The sequence below is a fragment of the Barbatula barbatula genome (assembly GCF_947034865.1).
Source record: "Barbatula barbatula genome assembly, chromosome: 15".
In the NCBI taxonomy this organism is placed as follows: Eukaryota; Metazoa; Chordata; class Actinopteri; order Cypriniformes; family Nemacheilidae; genus Barbatula; species Barbatula barbatula.
The window spans coordinates 374,354-397,171 of record NC_136778.1 but is presented as its reverse complement, the minus strand read 5'-3'; the positions used below and the strand labels follow the sequence as shown (position 1 = coordinate 397,171).

The 22,818-nt window shown below is 41.5% G+C and overlaps 1 protein-coding gene across 2 annotated transcripts; it reads left to right on the top strand.

Annotated features, from left to right (window-relative positions):
* Positions 1-144: 144 nt before the first annotated feature.
* wasf1 (WASP family member 1) lies at positions 145-21,751 on the top strand. 2 transcript variants are annotated; one of them, XM_079474955.1, is made up of 11 exons: positions 379-479; positions 6,480-6,727; positions 15,608-15,761; positions 15,894-16,028; positions 16,995-17,148; positions 17,647-17,764; positions 19,004-19,060; positions 19,512-19,675; positions 19,784-19,954; positions 20,068-20,621; positions 20,726-21,751. In XM_079474955.1, the coding sequence occupies exons 3-11, from the start codon at positions 15,629-15,631 to the stop codon at positions 20,881-20,883; spliced, it is 1,644 nt and encodes a 547-aa protein (XP_079331081.1). In that variant the 5' UTR covers positions 379-479; positions 6,480-6,727; positions 15,608-15,628; the 3' UTR covers positions 20,884-21,751. The 2 variants fall into 2 exon arrangements, with proteins under 2 accessions (XP_079331080.1, XP_079331081.1); XM_079474954.1 differs by lacking the exon at positions 6,480-6,727 and having other exon boundaries at positions 145-479.
* The last annotated feature ends 1,067 nt before the right edge of the window (positions 21,752-22,818 follow it).

The following is a 22,818-nucleotide window of genomic DNA, read 5'->3' as shown; positions in this document are numbered from 1 at the left end:
CAAATAAATAAATGGTCTGTGTACAGTATGCAGAGATTGGGTGTGAGGGCGTGGTTTGAGTGCCACATTGACCAATCAGGCGAGGGATCCCGCCACGGGCGGGTCGCTGTGTGTTGGAGCGCATTAAAGCGGGACGTACCATCCGCAGCCTAAGGGGTGGAGCCACACACATCGGCATCCAATTATCGCCTCCGTCTCCGCTCGAATGCGACACAGCCCGGTTGCTTACGATCTGCCGTCTTTTATTTATTTGTCTAATCGGATGAACGCAACCGCGTGTCTTTGACATTAAAGCCGCGATAAACCCACAGCGGACCCCTTTCTCAGCGGTGGTCTCTTCACAGGACTCACACTGGCTGTGTTTCGGTACTGTAACGTGATGTGGGAGATGACCACTGCTCGACACTGAGGGATTATAAAGGAATAAAGCGCATTCTCTTCACATCATGGACAAATCACAGTGAATCACATTCAGTCAGGTATGATTATTAATGCGCGCTTGATATGAAGAATGCACGGACATGTCACTTGATTCATTTTCTCCTCAGTCGTTAAACCTGAGAACTGCACAATGCAGCTCTGCATGGGAATGTAACGTCAGGGAGGATAACGTGCATGTTGTGCATTCAGTTCATGCGGTCGATGCATCGGTCGTGTAAACGAACACCGCTCGGCCGTTCAGGACTGAATGACAGGTGTGGGTTCAATTATGCATGTGTGTGAAACAAGTCATCAGCGCAACACACGATACGTGATGTACGTTAACTACGATGCATTATGGGATTTGTTTTCAGACGTGAAATTAGACGCCGGCCTGCGGTCGCGTGATGAGTCTGAGATTGATGCGTTCATTGGGAGGGAATGAGTCTCACATCTGTACGGCTTTAAAACACAACGCGCGCGCCCGTCACATCTGTGTGGACTCAGAATCGCACTGCACATATGACACTGTGTTAGTGTTGTTGTGTTTCACTGCGAGAGAAAAGACACGAGCGAGAGATTTCACGTCAAAGTGGAGATGTGAGCGCGTGCAGGGGGAAGGGCAGAGACTCGCTTTGTGAAACCCGAGACTTCTGAAAGCACAACACATCTCCGCAGCTTCTCAAATCAATAACCTTTTATTCGCTTCAAATCTAATTATGGCATTTTCTGAAAGGCACGAATACTTTACTCGGCTTTCAATGTGTCTGTGGCGAATGAGGTGCGATTTGTGATATCCGAGAAGGCGTGATTCATTTGAATGACTCGGTTCGTTGGAAAGATTCGCTTCACGGAAACGGTTCAAAGATGCGCTTCGCCCCACATGTATTATATAATCGGGAAGATTGGAAAGTTTAGGATATAATCGAACAGATTGGAAAGTTTTGGATATAATCGGACAGATTGGAAAGTTTAGGATATAATCGGACAGATTGAAAAGTTTAGGATATAATCGGACAGATTGGAAAGTTTAGGATATAATCGGACAGATTGGAAAGTTTAGGATATAATCGAACAGATTGGAAAGTTTAGGATATAATCGGACAGATCGGAAAGTTTAGGATATAATCGAACAGATTGGAAAGTTTAGGATATAATCGGACAGATTGGAAAGTTTAGGATATAATCGGACAGATTGGAAAGTTTAGGATATAATCGGACAGATTGGAAAGTTTAGGATATAATCGAACAGATTGGAAAGTTTAGGATATAATCGGACAGATTGGAAAGTTTAGGATATGATCGAACAGATTGGAAAGTTTAGGATATAATCGGACAGATTGGAAAGTTTAGGATATAATCGAACAGATTGGAAAGTTTAGGATATAATCGGACGGATATGAAAGTTTAGGATATAATCGGACAGATTGGAAAGTTTAGGATATAATCGAACAGATTGGAAAGTTTAGGATATAATCGAACAGATTGGAAAGTTTAGGATATAATCGAACAGATTGGAAAGTTTAGGATATAATCGGACAGATTGGAAAGTTTAAGATATAATCGGACAGATTGGAAAGTTTAGGATATAATCGGACAGATTGGAAAGTTTAGGATATAATCGGACAGATTGGAAAGTTTAGGATATAATCGGACAGATTGGAAAGTTTAGGATATAATCGAACAGATTGGAAAGTTTAGGATATAATCGGACAGATTGGAAAGTTTAGGATATAATCGGGCAGAGGTCCCCGATTCTAGCAAGGTGTTTCCATCCCATCAATAGAACCTAAACCATACAGCCATTGTAGCTCGCGTCATAAAATCCTGCAAAAATGTGCAATATAATTTCACAAAGAAAACACAATATGAAATCATATTTGATATGAGATTTTGGCAGTATAATAACCTTAATCACAAATATTACTGTATGACGATATTGCTATTACAACACTAAATTGTGTTATTTCCAAATGTTAAAAAAATTACTTTTCAATTTACACAATACATTTCATTTTGAAGTGGAGGTGGGAGGCTGTTGACCTCAACTGGGGATGTCGTCGGACGGTGGAAGGAGTACTTCGAGGATCTCCTCAATCCCACCGTCACGTCCTCCATTGAGGAAGCAGAGGCTGAGGGCTCAGAGGTGGACTCGTCCATCACCCAAGCCGAAGTCACTGAGGTAGTCAAGAAACTCCTCAGTGGCAAGGCACCGGGGGTGGATGAGATTCGCCCTGAGTACCTCAAGTCTCTGGATGTTGTGGGGCTGTCTTGGCTGACACGCCTCTGCAGCATCGCGTGGCGGTCGGGGACAGTGCCTCTGGGATGGCAGACCGGGGTGGTGGTCCCTCTTTTTAAGAAGGGGGACCGGAGGGTGTGTTCCAACTACAGGGGGATCACACTTCTCAGCCTTCCCGGGAAAGTCTATGCCAGGGTACTGGAGAGGAGAATACGGCCGATAGTAGAACCTCGGATTCAGGAGGAACAGTGTGGTTTTCGTCCAGGCCGTGGAACGCTGGACCAGCTCTACACCCTCTACAGGGTGCTGGAGGGTTCATGGGAGTTTGCTCAACCAATCCACATGTGTTTTGTGGATTTGGAGAAGGCATTCGACTGTGTCCCTCGTGGCATCCTGTGGAGGGTGCTTCGGGAGTATGGGGTCTGTGGTCCTTTGCTAAGGGCTGTCAGGTCCCTGTACGGCCGAAGCAGGAGCTTGGTTCGCATTGCCGGCAGTAAGTCGGACTTTTTTTCCCAGTCCATGTCGGACTCCGGCAGGGCTGCCCTTTGTCACCCGTTCTGTTCGTAATTTTTATGGACAGAATTTGTAGGCGCGTCAGGTTTAGAGGGTGTCAGGTTAGGGGACGACACGATCTCGTCTCTGCTATTTGCGGATGATGTTGTCGTGTTGGCCCCTTCAAACCAGGACCTTCAGCACGCACTGGGACGGTTTACAGCAGAGTGTGAAGCGGCTGGAATGAAAATCAGTACCTCCAAATCCGAGGCCATGGTCCTCAGTCGGAAAAGGGTGGCTTGCCCACTTCAGGTTGGTGGAGAGTTCCTTCCTCAAGTGGAGGAGTTTAAGTATCTCGGGGTCTTGTTCACGAGTGAGGGAAGGATGGAAAGGGAGATTGACAGACGGATCGGTGCAGCTTCTGCAGTAATGCGGTCGATGTACCGGTCCGTCGTGGTGAAGAAAGAGCTGAGCAGCAAGGCTAAGCTCTCAATTTACCGGTCAATCTACATTCCTACTCTCACCTATGGTCATGAGCTTTGGGTCATGACCGAAAGGACAAGATCCCGGATACAGGCGGCTGAAATGAGCTTCCTCCGCAGGGTGGCTGGGCGATCCCTTAGAGATAGGGTGAGAAGCTCGGTCACCCGGGAGGAGCTCTGAGTAGAGCCGCTGCTCCTCCACATCGAGAGGGGTCAGCTGAGGTGGCTTGGGCATCTGTTCCGGATGCCTACTGGACGCCTTCCCCGGAAGGTGCTCCGGGCCCGTCCGACCGGGAGGAGACCCCGGGGAAGACCTAGGACACGCTGGTGGGACTATGTCTCCCGGCTGGCCTGGGAACGCCTCGGTGTCCCCCCGGAAGAGCTGGAGGAAGTGTCTAGGGTGAGGGATGTCTGGGCATCTCTGCTTAGACTGCTGCCCCCGCGACCCGGCCCCGGATAACCGGTAGAAAATGGATGGATGGATGGCATTTCATTTTGAACCAACATATAGAACATATGTGTCAGGTTAAAATAAAGCCTTTTCTTTCAAAAAAAATTATTTTTGTCATGTCTTATATTTGAGACATGAACACATGATTTCATGATTTATTTCTTAGAAACGGTATCACAGACAATTTAAATGATTTTGAAACCTTAACTCTTTAAACCTCGGTATACCTTGAAACCTCTATTCAGCCCATATGCACCAATATCATGGTAAATTTGAACTATTGTCACCTATTTTTGACTAAAACATTGAAATGCCACCTTAGTGCACATTTTTGTGGTAATGGCAAACAAACGAACCAACAAATGATTAAATCAGACTTCTCAGTCATTTTGAACATGTGGCTCAAGTAGATTCAGGTGAACAGAGATGTGATGCTACAGAGATGAACAGGTCCTATGATGGTTGGAAGCGTCTTAAACTCGCTGTAGGTTCCAGCTGTGAGGACACATCAGACACAAGAGTCTTTGTTCATGCGTTCTGATCGACTGGACAGCCCACAAAGACCCGTCTGTGTCTTAGAACTGGAGGATTAGTGTCTGTGATAATGTGTGTGTGTGTGTTGTCATCGCCCATCTCAGTCTGTGTTTTACTGAGATGTGATGCTGTGACAAAAAGTTGCCAAGTCCTTGAGAGAAGAAGATATTTAGAGAAATATGTCAATGGAGTTCAGTGTTGTCTGATGATGGACGTTCTTCACAATATCTTCTGTTGTGTTCTGAAGAAGAAAGAAACTCACACAGGTCTGACATGACGTGAGGATGAATAAGTGATGAAAATAACTTATAATATCTGTATTATAGCCTGTGACATTCTGCTCTCTTTAAACGGTTTATGGGGTTTAAATGGTGCGTTCAGATCTATCCTGCAGTATGATGATGAATTAATAGTGATAATTAGTACGAGTTTGAATATAGTTTCAGCCAAAGCAGGTTTTGGAAACACCCTGCAGAGTCATTCAGTGTCATGTGAATATTCAAATCTGAACTCGTTTCTCTTTACAAACTCAAAGCTTGTGTGAAGTGATGTGAAAGAGTGTTTGTACTAACAGCATCATTAAATAAAAGGGATGAGAGCGGAGGACATTCTGTGAGAGATCGAGCACACGCCCACATCGTCTTAAACATGGAATAACACGACATCATTATTAGGGATGTAACCATATTATCGTGGTAAGATTACTCTATGACACGATAGGTCTTCCAGGCCAAACATAAAGAATATATGTTACCTTTATCATGGTACATCTGGTGCAATTATTTATTTTATAGGTCATTTGACACATCTCAAACCTCTGAGCAACAGTTATGATTATACGATAAAGAAAACAAGTCATCATTTGTAATTATTTTACAGCAATGAATACCGTACCATGGAATTACTAGTTAATCATGACATATTCAATAGTGTAATTAGATTACAGTCTAAATGATTCTCTCCAAAAACTATTTTATTACTAATTACTTTTTATATCCTATTAAGCTTGATAAGTTAAGTGATTCAATTAAAGACATGAAACAAAATTCATTCAAATAAATAATATGAAACTACATAAAGACATTTTATTAACTGACCAAAGTATTACGAATGTGAGAATTACACAATAAAGCACAGATATAAAGTAAGACTTTGAATTTTGATGTCAATTCCACTGTTTCACACACAGTATTAATTACTTTTACATTTAACAGATGCTTTTATCCAAAGCGACTAACAGAGAGTTCAAGGAGCGATAAGCAATATGTCATAAAAGAGCAATAATACAATAGATGCTAATACAAAGATACTAGATTCAGAAGTAACTGTAATGAAATAACAGAAAAATAAGAGTAATCCCTTACTTTACTCTTTCAATGGAAAAGTATTTGTATTACAGTAACTTATCACTTAGTAAACTAGTTACACCCGACACTGTATATAATATCCTCCATCCACATGCGCCGTGACGGACGTCAGACTGCTTCTAAATCCATTCGACCTGGATTTTCATCTGGCCCAGATACAGCCAACTACCTGAAGGGACTGTACTTCAAGAGCGCTGGGAGAAGTTTTCTGTGTTAAAATGATTTGCATGGCCAATAGAGTCGCTCTTATAAAGAAATCACTTGCCGAGTACATTAAAGCTGTTCGTCAGGCCAATGTGACATCGCATGAACCAATCAGAAGCCAAGAGATCGACGAGACAGCTTGACCTTTGTGTGTCAGAGAAGAATCATGACTTGTTGTGTTTAGTGGAATCGGTTTGGCTGAATGATTTCACCTTTAGATCACATAGGTTAGAAATTGTGACACTATGGTTATTAATTATTTGATTATTATGTGATGATTTCTCCTGCAGCTGATGAAGTGAATGTGAGTGAGAGGACTGAGGCAGAGTAACGAGGACACTTTATCTTCCGCCTCCTCGTGTTTATTTTTACACGCTGCCTCCAGACAGAAGCGCATGCGTCCCAGTGTTCTATAGGAGAAGAATCATTCCTGTCGTTTGATTTCGGTGGGCAAGACGGAAAAACTCCCACGTGAAGTCCATCGCCCACGTCAGATGAGGTGAATCAAGTTTCCTCGTGGGAAAGCTTTCGTCTCATGGTGAGCTATTCTCTGATGTGAGCTGGCGCTGCTGACGTCGTGTGATAATAGACGCTTATATAAATCCAAATATTTATATCACATTGTGTATGAAATGACACGTGACCCTGACATCTATATCATATAGCTTTGTTTTATTATGCACTTAAAATGATGTGACGTCATAAAGAATTGAACAAAAATGAGAATGATTTAGATTCACAACTCACCAGTGAAATCGCACACGCAGGAATAAGAGCTGGAGGTTAATCTGACGCGTGTGTCTGACCCCGGGGTCAGAGGTCACAGCGGAGCGCCCGCAGATATCATCCTTACATAAAGGATTGTGATGAGTTCTGAGTGATCCTGAGTCTGATGTACGTGACCTCTCCGGGGACGCAGATTCACATCACATAAACACAGAACACACTGGAGGCAGAAATCTGAGCGCTGTTGTTCATGTATGACACACTTCAGGCGATGAAACGTGACCTGGTGATGATGGAGCTATAAAGACACATAAGAGCCAATGAACAGAATGTAATGTAAAAGACTTAAAGACGTCTTCAGATCAATACGAATGTCACTTTGATGGAGTGTTCTTGTAAACCGGCATCACTTAATTGAGATAAATCAGGACCATAAACACTCTAATTGACAGTTAAGGATTCGACAGATGAGGAATGAATGTGACTGTAAGCTTTAACAGTGAGGAAACACAAACACAATTCAGTGGCTCTTAAATCAGCCGTGACTTTTAATAATATTACATTCTATATTACAACCACAGCATTATTTAGTTATAAAATCATACGGCCAATACATCGATGTAAAATACATTATGAAAATTATTTGCTACAAGTAACATGTGTGGTTAAAGGTCCACTGTATGAAATCTAGCGGCATCTAGTGGCAAGATTCCAAGTCTCACAAGAGTAATTCAAGATGACGGAGCAGTCGCAGCACTGTGATGTCATAGGCTGTCTGCGCAGCCTGCGCATGTTGCAAGAAGTCGAATGCGTGCTTGCGTAGGGGGCCTTCGATGAGGATACTGCTGACAGTACAATAGTAAATCAACGAGAGACATTCATTTTAAGTGACAGTAGAACTGATCAATGATATCATCTTTCTTAATGGGTGCGTTTTGTATTTTGCTAACTTTCCGCCATCTGGTGGGTTGTTCACCAGCAGTCTCGTAAAGCGGAAGAAGGACTGAAAGTTAGTTCGCCAACCACCATAAAACTTCAAAAGAAGTAGAGAAAATGCAGAAAATCGTCATGTGGGTGAACTTTGTTATCAAGTCTCAGGAAAAAAGAGAAAAGCTGATAAACGTTGTTCAATCAAAACAACAGGATGTTATCAAGTCATTTGATCATCAAATTGTAATCGCTTTCCTGTTGCTCAGTAGTTAGAGCATGGCGGCTTATGTCATTGGTTCGATCGCAGGGGATTGCACATAGTCAGAAACAATATTGACCATGTCAAGCATGAGAAGACAACACGTTTAACACTGTAAATTAGTCAGAATGCATGAAACACTGTTGCAGGGCCGCTTTAAGATTTATTATAATCATAGTTTATTCGATGGCGTCATGAATTCCGTTGTGTCACACTACACATGTTATTTTCTTTCGCATGGCACAATGCATTCTGGGATTGGGAATGATGCATCCAATGCTTTTTATACAGAATAAGACGTCTTGTGTAGTTGGTATTGTCATCAGCAGGCTTTGGTGTCCGTCAGTATTTGCTGCATGTTGAATGGGCCGGCGGTCGGGCTGGGTTTGTTTTTAGAGTCATGAAAGACATGAATGTCACAGTCTTGAAGAGAGACGTCTATAGACACAGGTCACATGTACACAATGAGTTCATTGACTTTTGTCTAAACAGACAGTGTGAGTGTTTTTGACAGTAATGACTCTGTGCGTCCACACAGAATGATCTCCCACTTCTCCCGTCACTTCACAGACGACTTCTCTATTGAAATGACTGGCTGTGTGTGTTTGTATATCTGACAGAAACTCACTTTGCTTGACTTGGATACTACCAGCATCCAATGACTGAATGTGTCAGAATGAGCTTTCTTTGCCCACTGCCAAGAGCCGCACACCCGACGGAGCCCAGCGAGGACCTCATCACGGGTTTGAGAAATGCTTTGATCCGTAATGGAGAATGTGCTTTTCAATCATCACAGCTGGAGTTAAAGAGCCAGTCATGTGACCGCTGGACTCACGGCGCATCTGACTGCGCTCTCACATTTCTGACACAACAGGAAATAGTTATTTTCCAGTGAAAAAGTGTAAGAAGAGTCAAGCAGACGGCCTGAAGAATCATAACGCATAACACTGTAAAGTGATCTAGTGTAACCACATCCTGTCTGACCGGTTCAACAGCATTGCATTTACATTCATCACTATACAAATGACAAACAAAACAACAGAACGTCAAGACAAGTATTTGCATGTTAGAGCAGCACACACAGGGTTAACACCCACTTCTCTAATACCTACAATTATCTATACAAATATCTATAGTTCAATTATTCATAGTCAAAGTTTCAACCCACCGTTGGGTCAAAAAGGAGCTCTTGGGTTGTACCTATGCTGGGTTGTTTAAGAGTCAACCGTCTGCGTGAAGCCCATTTTTGGAGACCGCACAGAACATTTGTGCGAATCAGCCGAGTCCACTCCGTGACGTACTGCGCATGTGTCTCGTCTATCTGCCCTTGTATATTTAATGTCATATGAAACAGCGTAGTCAACGTCCATATCCTTTGTGTTTTTATATTTCTGTTGTGCTCCGGTTGTCAGACAGTCATCTACTAATAGTTCTTGTTTGAACGTTAATGTGGGCATATAGCAAAGTCAATGCATTATTATTCCTTGTTTATTTGTGTTTAAAAATATATATTTTATTATCTATCTTCATTTTTTAAAACATACTTGGCGACCAAGCTATGAGAGTCAAAACCCTGCCATATACCCAACTGATGCAAGGTGTATATGTAGGCTACACAGTAGAAAGCCCTGTATAGGCCCCGATACGGCTTGTGTCGAAGCATTCGTTACACCTAAAAAATAGGTCAACTTAAAATAATATCGAAACAGAATTAAAGAACGTAAATTTGTTTAACAGTGATGCATTTAATTGATTTGCAAATCATATATTTGTTTTAATAGGCTAACCACAACCTATAAACACACCCGAGTCAAAGACACATTTCTAACCAGCATGCATTTTGTGCTGATCTCAATTTGCAGCAACTTCAATTTGCTGTATATTTTATCACCCCAAGGCCATCCGAGATGTAGGTGACATTTTTTCTTAAGTAGAACCATACAGAAGATTGTTTGGTAAAGCCGCAGCCCTTCTTGCTTCATATAATGGGAGTCTATGGACTCCACCTGTCTAAGAGTAATTTCTGCGACAGTCGCTCAACACAGACGCTGGTATGCCATCTGCAACCAAATACTACCATAAGAAGATTGCGATCGGGACGTGTGAAGAGGCTGCACAGTATGGCTAATATTATTAAAAATGACGATCAGTTTTATAAAAATATCAAACGGTTCGCGTCACAAGACGTCGACATGTCGCGGGGAGCCGCTTTTTTGGATTGATGTGCTTTAGGAACTCTTAGACAGTTGGAGTCCATAGACTCCAATTATATGAAGCAAAGAGGGCCGTGGACAATCTTCTTTATGGTTCTATAAATAAAGTATACTTTAGTATTTACTATTAAATTGTAGTATATTACAGCTGTCGATTAACATATTCTACAATCATCTGTAGTATTTAGCTATAGTAAATTCATTCACTTTATAAATTCAGTAATTTACTTTAATATTTACCATATCTAGGAAATGTACTATACAGTATCATATTACAAGCCTGTTTTTTAAGTGATATTGTAAAATAAAAGTCATTTCAAAGAAGCTAGTTCCTTTTTTATAGTATTTTTCAGATGGGTAGCTAAGCTGTAGCTTAATTACTTTTATGAATGAGTAGCTGGTAGCTTATCAAACTACACTTTCAAAGTAGCTTTCCCAACACAAATGATTTTGTAGATTTGAGTTCTTCATGGCTCAAGTGTCGGAGCACATACTGATGAAATATGAAGCATTAATAGCACACGTGTTTATACTCCATTGTGTTTGCATAGTAAGTGTTGGATGCTTATGCATGAGAGTGATGTTGCGTCGCAGCATCTCGTGATGTGAGCACTGACAGCGCGTCAAGCTAAAAATACTCATATTCTCTTCGGGTGTGTATTTCTGAAGGAAAGATCGTAGTGTTGAGCGCTCTAACCGCTCTGAGATCTCACATGAGCTGAACTCTGAGACAGGAGTGTGTTGAGTTTCTATAGATGTATGCTGCAGTCTATATAAAACCTGACGGGTGCACTCGTCTTCACTGTGTGTGTGTGTGTGTGTCTATCTAAACACAGCTAACTAACACAATACATGATTTTTTAAATTAAATGGAAACGTAGGTTTTAGAGTGGACGGTGAATTTAACAACGCGACATGACTGATGAAAGATGTGAAGGGATACTGCTGTATTTAAATGTTGATCTGATTCTCTCAATGACGACTTATAATGCATTCAATTTTTGATTCAACATCTATAATACAGACAGATGGATCGATCTGCTCTACATCACAAACATCTCTCTTTCTCTCATCAGTTTTATAGGGCTGGGACTTGTCTTATGGGTAATACTCTAGTGCTAGACTAGAATGCGTATAGCCAGACAGATCTCGACCCCCATTGACTCCCATAGTAGGAAAAACATGACAATGGTGGTCAAAAGTTCCCCAGAACTGTTTGCTGTCATACATTCTTAAAAATATCTTCATTTGTGTTCAACTAAACAAAAAATGATAAAGTAATTATTCCTACTATGAGAGTCAATGGGTCCAAGATCTGTTTGGTTACGAGCATTCGTCCAAATATCTCTCTCTGTGTTCATCACAAAAAAGACATTTATGCAGATTTGAAACAACTTGAAGGTAAAGAAACAAAGACATCATTTTATTGTTGGGTGAACTGTCCCCTTTAAGGCATGTATCTGTATCTTGCCTAATGTGTGTGTGTACAGTATGTGTCCAGGCAGATAACAGCAATGCACTCTGGGATATCTGCACGGCCTCTCGCTTCTTATTTATTCATGCAGTGTGTGACACAGAAGTGCTCAGTGAAGGTCACGGCGGACACATTCAATTACACACGAGGACTGTAGAACTGATCCTGGATCAGCACACAACATCAGACAGAGAGAGTTTAATACTGATGTGGATCAGACCTCAGTGAGAAGTGATCAAAGACATTGGAAGGTCAATTCCAGTGCATTGCATTATGGGATACAGTATCTGAAGCTCTGAAGGGTCATCCAGATATTCTATGCATGAAGAAAACTATCACTTACAGGATCTGTACCGCACTACACACAGGGATGAATTATGACTTCATAGGGCCCCAGACAGTCACCTCCAGGGGCCCCTCACACTCATTTTCCGTTCTTTCCCTAAGCTGTGCATTCACAGTTATAGAAAGTGATGATAATGAATATTAAACCGTTCTCTGCGTCAAAGGTCTTCGCTACACTAAAAATCAAAAGTTAAACACACGTTTTTAATTTTAACGTGTTTAATGCATCACGTAAATAAAACAAATATTTCTCACCATAAAATCCCCCTGTGACACATCTGTAAACATCAAATCATCGAGCAAAAAATTCAGAAAATGCTATTTAAATGTGCTGTAATTTTACTTATTAAGTGAATTTTTAATACATTAAATGTAAATGAATAAGTTAAAGTGACATAAAAACAAATGTTGCCATGTTTGTTGATGATTTCATTTTTACAGCTTATCCACAGAGGCCTTGTATAGGCTATGGGACACATATATTAAACATAGATAAACATTTGATTTCATTGTTGTTGGGTTCTCTGTACCAAACTGGATGGTGAACATTGAACATTGAAGCACTGTCTCCATTGTACCTTTGCCTTTTTGTATCCTTTTAGTATTTCTTTACATAATACATTTATTTATATCATATCATTTAATTTTATTAAATTAATTTAGTGCCTCCGCTTCCATTTTGTCTGATAATATTTAGAGCGATATTTGATTTGATTTCTGTCAACATATTTTCAATGTTTTGGTTTAAAAAAACGTAATAACCCTTTAAGATTTAAAATGTTCACATGACCAGCAGTCCTGTCACGATAAAAATCAGATTTGATCCTATTTGAATTGTAAAAGAGTTATTTCATTACAATAGTAATGTGGTTTTCTGTGTTTGTCAGACGCTTCAGTAGATTCACATGTGATCAGTTTGTTGTCAGTTTTACGGTGCAGTCCTGTAACCTCATGGGCCGGACGAGCGTTATGTAAGAATGTGAGAGACCTCAGGAGGTTCTAATGGAAACCAGCTGTTGGCTCCATCACGCCTCCAGACGTCCAGCGCTCTCATCGGCTGTGGTTAAATCATCTGCTCTCTGATTGGCTGCAGCAGCGTTTCGTCGTCTCCCATTGGACTCTGTCAAAATGAGTTATTGCATCACAGATGAGCGTTCACACGGGGGTCAGTACGCAGCACGATCTGAATTAGTTTTATTAAAATCACGCGAAGAACCAAAGAAAGGTTTTTCTGCTCTTTCTAACTCAGATGACATAAACTGATTTGAAAAGAATTATTAAACGTGAAAACTCGTCCCTCATGCCATACAAATACGACTCATCATCAAGCACAAGCGAACCAATGAGATTACAATATAAAAAACACTAGAAGTCAAGAACAAGTCCCACAAATACACAAACAAAATGCGTGTGTGTGTGTGTGTGTCTGTGTTTTCTCAGGGGATTCTGGGATGTGTGAATATTCACAATGACAGGATTTCGGGATTATGTCCAACATCCCATTGTGCAGTTGTCGTGGAGATTGAAAGCTGTAAAAAGACTCATGGGATGTTTCTCTTGTCGTTGTGTTCATTGTTTCCTGCTCATTTGTCCTAATGTTTACGTCAACATAACATCAGAATTGATCTAATATGTCATGATGTCATCTTCCATCATATTACAGTAATAGACTTTCTATTTTTATTAATGTTTCTTATTTATACATTTGTATTATATTGTATTTTGAATGTAAATGGCAATGGACTGTACTAAATTGGTTTAGTTTTCACAGATATTAATGTTAATTTCAGCAATCAAAATGTATTTTTCTCTAAAAGGAAACCACTGAGTCTTATTTTCTCTTGTACATTTAATATTGCTCTTTAATAAAGAAAAAGTACTTATTATCCAAATACTCAATTAATCGATGGAAATCAGTAGAAAACGTGATGACTGAAATAATGGATAGCTGCATCACTAATATTGAGCATAACTTCAAATACACTTTTAATGTTCGTATCATTTTGACATCGTGTCAGAGGTGATGTCATCTCCAGCTGTGCTTCGCTGTCTGCCGTCGGATTGTTATTTTTTGTTGGACTGATTTAAGTCATGCAGTTAAACCTTTTAGTAGCGTAGATCAGGATTATTATACATTTGTTGTGAGGATAAACGTGTCATGTGTTCTAAGTTTTTGACTTACTGTGTTCACACCAAACGCAAATAATCGCGTTCCCCGCTCTTTATTACTCGCAGGAAAAGTTCGTCTTTTTCTCTTGAGTCATGTGAGAAACATCACGCGACGGAGAGTGTCTTCACGCATGCGTGTTTTTGCATTGACTTTGTATGTAATTTACTTGCTCAAAACACTTAATTGGCATTTGGTGTGAACCCAGTGTTAGTTTCAGTCATCGAGAGACGCAGCGGCTGAGCTGATGCTGCTTGAGTTTCATCATGAAATGTGTGTGTGTGTGTGTTTGAAGGATGTATGACAGTGATGGATGTTTAATGATGTGTTCAGAGAAACATGGATGAACCTCTGCTGCCATGGCAACAGTGATGTGATTATAATGTCAATGTGGGTCTAGATGAAAGCTCTGATGAAGTCACTGATCCACACAATATAAACTTCTTATAAATCACACAATGACATGAAAAACACTAACCACAGTAGTCATGACCCGAATACTGGTTTCTAAGGTTTCAAAACCATAAAAAAATATTTCCGTTTCTAAGGTATGTGAAAAATAAATAATTAAATCATTCGTGATATGCGATCGCATGCTAAATAATGCAATATTTGATATGCAATATTTATTTTTCTAAACTCAATTTCAATTGTATTAAAATATATGAAAGAAATGATTTAACCAACATTTATTTCACATTATTCTAGGGAAAAGAAAGCTTGACTACAGCTCCTGAAAGTGAACGGCCATGTTTTACTGTCGCATTAAACAAAAATAATAAAATTTCGCTCCGTTACGCTGATTGTTGATTGACTTGCGTCAGAGCACGAGCACGCTATCATGCGCACACACACACACACACACACACACACACACGCGCACACACACACACACGCACACACACACACACGCGCGCACACACACGCGCGCACACACACACTCACACACACGCGCACACACACGCGCGCGCACACACACACGCGCACACACACGTGCACACACACACACACACACATGCACACACACACACACACACACACACACACACACACACACACACATCCCAACTAACATAGATACTAAACTATCAGCATCCACATAAAACTCTGACCGTACATCACTTTTCGTGGTCGTGGAAAATATATAATTTTAAGTTCAGACAGTATTTGAGATTTCACTCTTGATGATGTCATCTCTCATCCTTCTCTATGGAACCGGTGCACTTTCTCACAGAGATCTCAAATCTGCAATATGATGTCTATCTAACCGATCTCTCTCTCTATCTGTCTGTCTGTGTGGTCAGGTGTGGTGGCAGTGAGACAGGATGCCGCTGGTGAAGCGCAGCATCGAGCCGCGTCACCTGTGTCATACGGCTGTGCCGCACGCCATTAAAAATGAACTGGAGTGTGTGACCAACATCTCGCTCGCCAACGTCATCCGACAGCTCAGCAGCCTCAGTCAGTGATATATATCATCACATCATACTGTATATACATCAGGGGTTTCACTGTAACATGTCTGCTTTTAAACCTCCTGGAACACTTGAACATGTGAGTGAATTACTGTTACATGCGTGTGTGTGTTTGCAGGTAAATATGCGGAGGATTTGTTTGGAGAGCTCTTTAATGAAGCACATACCTTCTCCTTCCGAGTGAACGCGCTTCAGGAAAGAGTCGACCGGCTGTCAGTCAGTGTCACTCAACTCGACCCCAAAGAAGAGGAGTGTACGTACACACACACACACACACATACACCCATGTGCACGCACAACAAACACACGTACACACACACACACACACACACACATACACCCATGTGCACGCACAACAAACACACGTACACACACGCATGCACAGACATCTTGTATATCTTGAGCTCGAAACATTCGTTTTTTTTGTATGGTTTACAAATGTAAACAGAGACAGCTCAAGATGTCTTGAAATACAGCGTGAGTAGGCAGCACTCAAAACTCTATATGATCTCTTGTGTATGTGCTTTACAATCAAACCGAGCCTGTCAGATGGATAGAAGCTTTATACCCCATCACACACACACGATTCCCTGTCAGCTTCTTTTCATCCGACCACAGAGAGTTTAAATTCAATAAAGCCGTCGGCTGACAGAGAAGCTTCTGTCTTTCATGAAGCGTTAAAAGGCTAATAAGTGTATTACTGTGGATTACTGCGATCTCCTCAGACGAGACGTGTTAACAGGAGAAGAAGAAGAAGAAGAGACTTTCTGTCTCATAACCATCTGAAATCTGTGTCATTTACACTCAAGCACAACTACACATTTCATTCTTATAAACATTTGACATACAAACAGTCAAGAATGAGCATTTCAACTAGTGAAAAGGTAAGAACTGATATCATAATAGCAATTGATACTAGTAGACATTCTAATAAAAATGTATTTGTTGATTCATATCTTGAGAATGATTTAAAGCTAATACGGCTTGCCATAAGAGTCAGAAATGTGTTTGTCATGAGAAGAGACGTCAACAATCTGTCAAACTGAGCTCAGATTGGTCTCATCTGCAATCAATAGATCTCAATATGAACATTTCAATTCCAGATGAATTGACCTCGATAATCTTCATTCATTTACTCAAATCCAGACTCTTCATGAGTTGATGTGGTGTTGAAGCATCATGACTCACTCACCGTCACACGTCTCTGTGTTTCTCTCAGTGTCTCTTCAGGATATCACCATGAGAAAAGCCTTCCGCAGCTCCACCGTTCAAGATCAGCAGCTGTTTGAGCGTCAGTCTCTGCCGATCCCCATGCAGGAGACGTATGAGGTGTGCGAGGAGCCGCCGCCCCTCAACATTCTCACACCCTATAGGTCAGTCCATCCGTCGGCTCAATCCGCATTGGTCGCTTTTGCACATGGTCAAACGTCACATTAAGTTTTTATTTTTAAAGTCTTAAAATATGTCAAGGATAAAACAGAGAGAGAGAACGTGAGAAATAAAACAGAAGTGAAGGTGTAAAACTCATTCTGAGCTCTTTTCAAGCCTTCCACGCTTCAGGTGGTTGACAAAGAAGAAATCATAGAGATTTTTTCAATATTTTGAATGTATTCAATAAATATCTCAGTATGTATGTGCAGTATTTGATTTATTTCATAATAATGAGTCACACGGGGTCATTTCAACTCATTTTACCTACAGTAGATTCTCTCTGTCTCCATCTACAGTTGAAACATAGAACTGCATGGCACTAACATTTCCCATCTTTTACCCTTACAGATGACATGCTTTAATAAATGAAATAAAGAATACTGAATAATTCCATTTATATAAGCGTTGTCTTGTGTTATAATGCTTTCTTGTGTGTGTAGGGATGATGGGAAGGAGGGTCTGAAGTTTTACACCAACCCGTCTTATTTCTTTGACCTGTGGAGAGAGAAGATGCTGCAGGACACGGAGGACAAGAGAAAAGAGAAAAGGAAACAGAAGGTAAAGAGGGCGGAGGTGTCACACTGATAAAGGATGCTGATGCTGTACAGTAATGTTTAGCACAGTAATAGCGTGAGCCAAAGACAATAACACACATAACACAATAAAGTCAAACAGTAAAAGCACCAATAGAGGGCAGATCTGATGTCAGGTGGAAGCGTAGGCCTTTACTGAGAGTAATAAACAGCTTAAAGACATTTGAGGGCTACAAGAATTCACGAGGATCAATTTCCAAATATATTCTGGGGCCATACCATGAACAGCTTTACAGTAAAAACAATTAAAGAGCCGGTTTACTCAAAAAAGCCAATTCTGTCATCATTGAGTGTGTTTACATGCACTAAATAAACGGACATCTATCAAAAATCAGCTTCAAAAGAAACCTGTGCACACATGTTTACATGCACAGTAATAAACCGGCTACGCAGAAAACCGCATTTACATGGAAGTTTGAGACACACATGCACACACACACACAGAAACACAGACACACACACAGAAGCACACACACACACACACACAGAAGCATAAACACACACACACACACACACACACATTCACGCACATACACACACACACAGAAGCACAAACACACACAGAAGCATAAACACACACACACACATTCACGCACACACACACAGAAGCATAAACACACACACACACACACAGAAGCACACACACACACACACACACACACACAGAGTGCTGATGCAGCAGTCAGCAGTAAATGAAAGTGTGCAGTGAGCAGTACACACAGATCACACTGAAGAGAGGAATCCTAACATCTCACAAACGGTTGGATATTCTAATTCACTTTTACACAGTTTGTCTGCTTTTATACTGTATTACACATCAACAAATTGAACAAAACCATTCTTAATGTTTTATAAATTGATTTAATTTTAAATGAAGTCATAAGATCATAGTTTGATTAATGATTTTACAGCAAACTGAAATCAAATGAGAAATCTCTCTATTTGACCTCAAACCACTGTACACATCGTCTGCTGACTTTCATTTTCAAGTTCAACTTATTTTAGTTTAATAGCAACTCAGGATGAATTCAAAAGGCATTTCTATGGAACGTAAACATTTAAAGCATCAGGACATTCTATATTTCCTGATATCAGCCGTCCTGTAATATGTATATCACTCACAATAACACGAGAGGTTTTCATCCACTGATCATGCTCTGAGGATATGCTCGTGTTAAATCTGTGTCTTCTGCTTGTTTTGTAGTTGCAGGATCTCCACATGTATGATCAGGTCTATAAATATTTAGACCTTCCCGTGCAGGTATGTGAACCGAGAAATCATGTGCCGTCTGTATGTTTAGAGACCTTGATAACACACGTGTGACGCTCTCAGAGCTTTCACCATTAATCATGACACCTGCACATCTCAATACAAGACACACCGGGACCTGTAGTGCCTGCATATCACTTATTTTAGTTTATATATTGTAACTTAAGTATGGTAATACTGGTCAAATGTACCAACACCATCACTTAAAAAAACTGTAATGCATGTACCATAAAATGAACATGCAGTACAATTTAATATTATTTAAACTAATCTACCAAAATGTCATTAACAGAAGTAAAATGTTATTGTAATCTTACAAGTGAGAAAAAAACCGGCTTTTCTATGACTAATAGTATTTCATTGGTGTCTTCAATTCAGCCCTGATCAATTGACTTCATTTACAAGTATTTGCACAGCACTAAACTAAACTGTGTGTGTGTAGCTGAAGAACATCGACAGGCCTCATGATCCAGAGAAAGTCCCGCGAGCTCCTCACGATCGTAAGAAAGATTGGCAAAAGATGGCGTTAGGGGCGGAGCTTGCTGACGGGGACATGGATGACAAACACAAAGACACCAATGGCTCGGCAACACACCACGACTCCAGGTGTGTGTGTGTCAGAAATCTCAGATCTTCAGTATGTTTCTCTTACAGGAAGTGATGTAACCTGCTGTCTGTGTTTCTGAACTGTCTGTCTGTCTCTCTGTGCTGCAGGCAGGCATATATGGATAATTTGGACGGGCCGTTCTCTCTGGCGGCTTTACCGTACTCACAGATGAACGAACTTCTGAACCGGACGGGAGAACGAGCGTACGGCCGCCCACATGAGCCGCCTCCTCCTCCACCCACATATCCACCTGATATCAAACCAGCCTCTGTACTCAGGTACACACTCACTCACACACACAGACACAAACATGCACACACCAACACACATCAGACAGGAAGTGACACAGAATGCAAACCTCTCTCTCTCTCTCTCTCTCTCTCTCTGTCAGTTTCAGCTCAGGTTTCTCCGACAGCATCACACAGTCTCCAGCTCGCACGCCAGTCTTCCTCAATCCAAATGCCCCGCCCCCAGCTCCTCCGCCCTTGCCCCCACCCCCTCCACCTCTCCCCACCACTGTTGGCCAATCAGGTTCCAGAATGCGAAGTACGGCCCCCCTCGCCATGCCCCCCCTACCGTCACAGCAGCCTCTTGCTATCCCACCTCCTCCAGCCCCCCTCCAGATCGCCCCTGGAGTCCTACACCCCGCCCCCCCTCCGGTGGCCCCACCCCTTCACTCGTCACCTGCCCGCATACCGCAGGACAGATGCCTGCCCACCAGCGGAGATGGAGCCGTTCTGCCTCCGCCCCCTCCTCCTCCTCCTCTGCCATTGCAAGGCAACAGAAGCCCCTCCCATCCCTCAGGCACGCCCAAGATGCCCTCATTCCCGCCGGGAGCCGTGTCTTCACCGCCCGCTCATTCGGGTCACGAGGTCAAGAGGCACCCCTCCAACCTGCCACCAATCAGCGACGCCCGCAGCGTTCTATTGGAGGCCATCCGTAAAGGTGGGAGGGGCTTGACTTTCTTTTCTCATGTACATGTCATACAACATCTGAGACTGTGAACGAGAAACCTGTGAGTAATAAGTGACCTGTGTGTGTGTGTGCAGGTATTCAGTTGAGGAAGGTCGAGGAGCAGAGGGAACAGGAGGCCAAACACGAGCGTGTGGGCAATGACGTGGCCACCATCCTCTCTCGCCGCATCGCCGTGGAGTACAGCGACTCTGAGGACGAATCGGAGTTTGATGAAGTCGACTGGATGGAATGACAGAAAGATCTCCATTCGATCTCTTCAGGAAACATCAAGACTGATGTCACATGTCAGTGGCCCATGTTCCCAGAATCCTTTACGTTATTTCTAACCACATATTCCACCCGTGAGTTCCACCGCTGAATGAAACGTTGACGTCATCCGTCTTTCATTTTCATTCTGATTGAGGGTCTCATATCAACTCGACTTAACATCATTACAACACTGTCATGGCATACGGTTCTGAATCTCAGGATGAAACTCACCAACATTTCATTCCTAAAAAAGGAAGTAAGGAAGCATATTTTAAGGCCATTGAGAATTTCATCATAAAATGATCTATAAACATAATACAGTACGGCCTTCTTCTGGAGAAAAACATTGTTTTATTACTCGCAGCATTCACAAGTGAGTTATGTGGTCAATATGATGAAATAATGTCACAATGCAAACAATGCATCATGTAGTCATTTCCATCGTCGTTTCAAATTCTATTTTAAGATGTGACTGTACTTTTCAAACATTTCCTATCTAGTGACTAGTGTGATCGATCAACTGTACTTTATTCCATATCTCCATTTAAAGAAGTTTGCCAAGACATAAAAACAGAGCTCGTCCGTGACATTATGTCTCATGTCTGTGTGTTGATGTCCAGTCTGAATGAATTCATGTTCTCTTTTTCGGCCTTATGGTTTTGTATAAATGTTGAGGAGTTGAATGTATTGTTCTCTGACTTCTGCCTGCATTTCCCAGCATTCCCTGTTTCTATGTTTTAAACCAGAAAGAAACATACTGAAAGAGAAGTGAAACATGACTTAAAATACTGTAAACCGTGTAATGTATGTAACTGTTTGCTTGAATGAATAAAAACTCATCTTTAAGGTTCTGACAGTGTGATGATTACTTTACGTTTTTAATGAAATATATAGTCTACTTTATACATACAGTAAATGGCCTGATAGTTCACATGTGTTGCAGTGTGTCAGATGGCCTGTGGGGGTCGCTGCAGCGTGAATAACAACAACACTGATGTTCTGCATTGGATCTGTGTGCTGAACACACTTGACAGCAGAGCAGGTGTGAACACAGATAACACACAAGCTTACACGAAGAACTCACATTGAGCTCTGCTTCTCTGTCTGACCAACACACCTCATCTGTGTGTTTGTATCTGTGTCTGTGTGAGTGGGTTTGTTTGTGTGTGTGGGTGCGTTAATGAGTGCGTTTGTGTGAGTGTGTGTGTGTGTGTGTGTTTGAGTGCATTTGTGTGAGTGTGTGTTTGAGCGTTTGTGTGTGCGTGCATTTGTGTGTGTGTGTTTGCGTGTATTTGTGTGTGTGTGTGTTTGAGTGCGTTTGTGTGAGTGAGTGAGTGAGTGTGTGTGTGTGTTTGTGGGTGTGTTGCTATGATGACTGGACTCACATTAGAATATCAGATGTGTTGTGTGGGCAGCACACAGCATGAAATACTGAAGAGCGAAACATTCAGCGCCGACACACACATCTCAAAACCAGACGGACTTCAAAACAGAAGTTTCATCTCCTTTCAAAATGACATTCTGCTCAATAAAGAATCATAAAGTCAGAGGAGCTTATAAATGTTTGTGTCGCAGAGATCCTGAGCGTCATCCATGAAAACTGTTCAGAGATTCATCACGTCACACAAACATTATTACACTGTTAGCTGTTATGTGTGTGTGTCTGTCCAAAACGCCTCTGATAACAGTCACTGTGTGTGTGTGTGTGTGTGTGTGTGTAAACATGTCTGCTCAGTTACAAGCAATAACAAAACCTGGACAGACTGAGGAGTTATGATGAACATCATCAATAATCAATGATATCATCATATATTCCCCTCATGTTTTTGTAAACCTATAATCGCCAGTGTTAAAGAAGGTCAAATTAACTCTCACAGTGTATATATATAATCCACACTTTGGACCTTTTTTAACACTG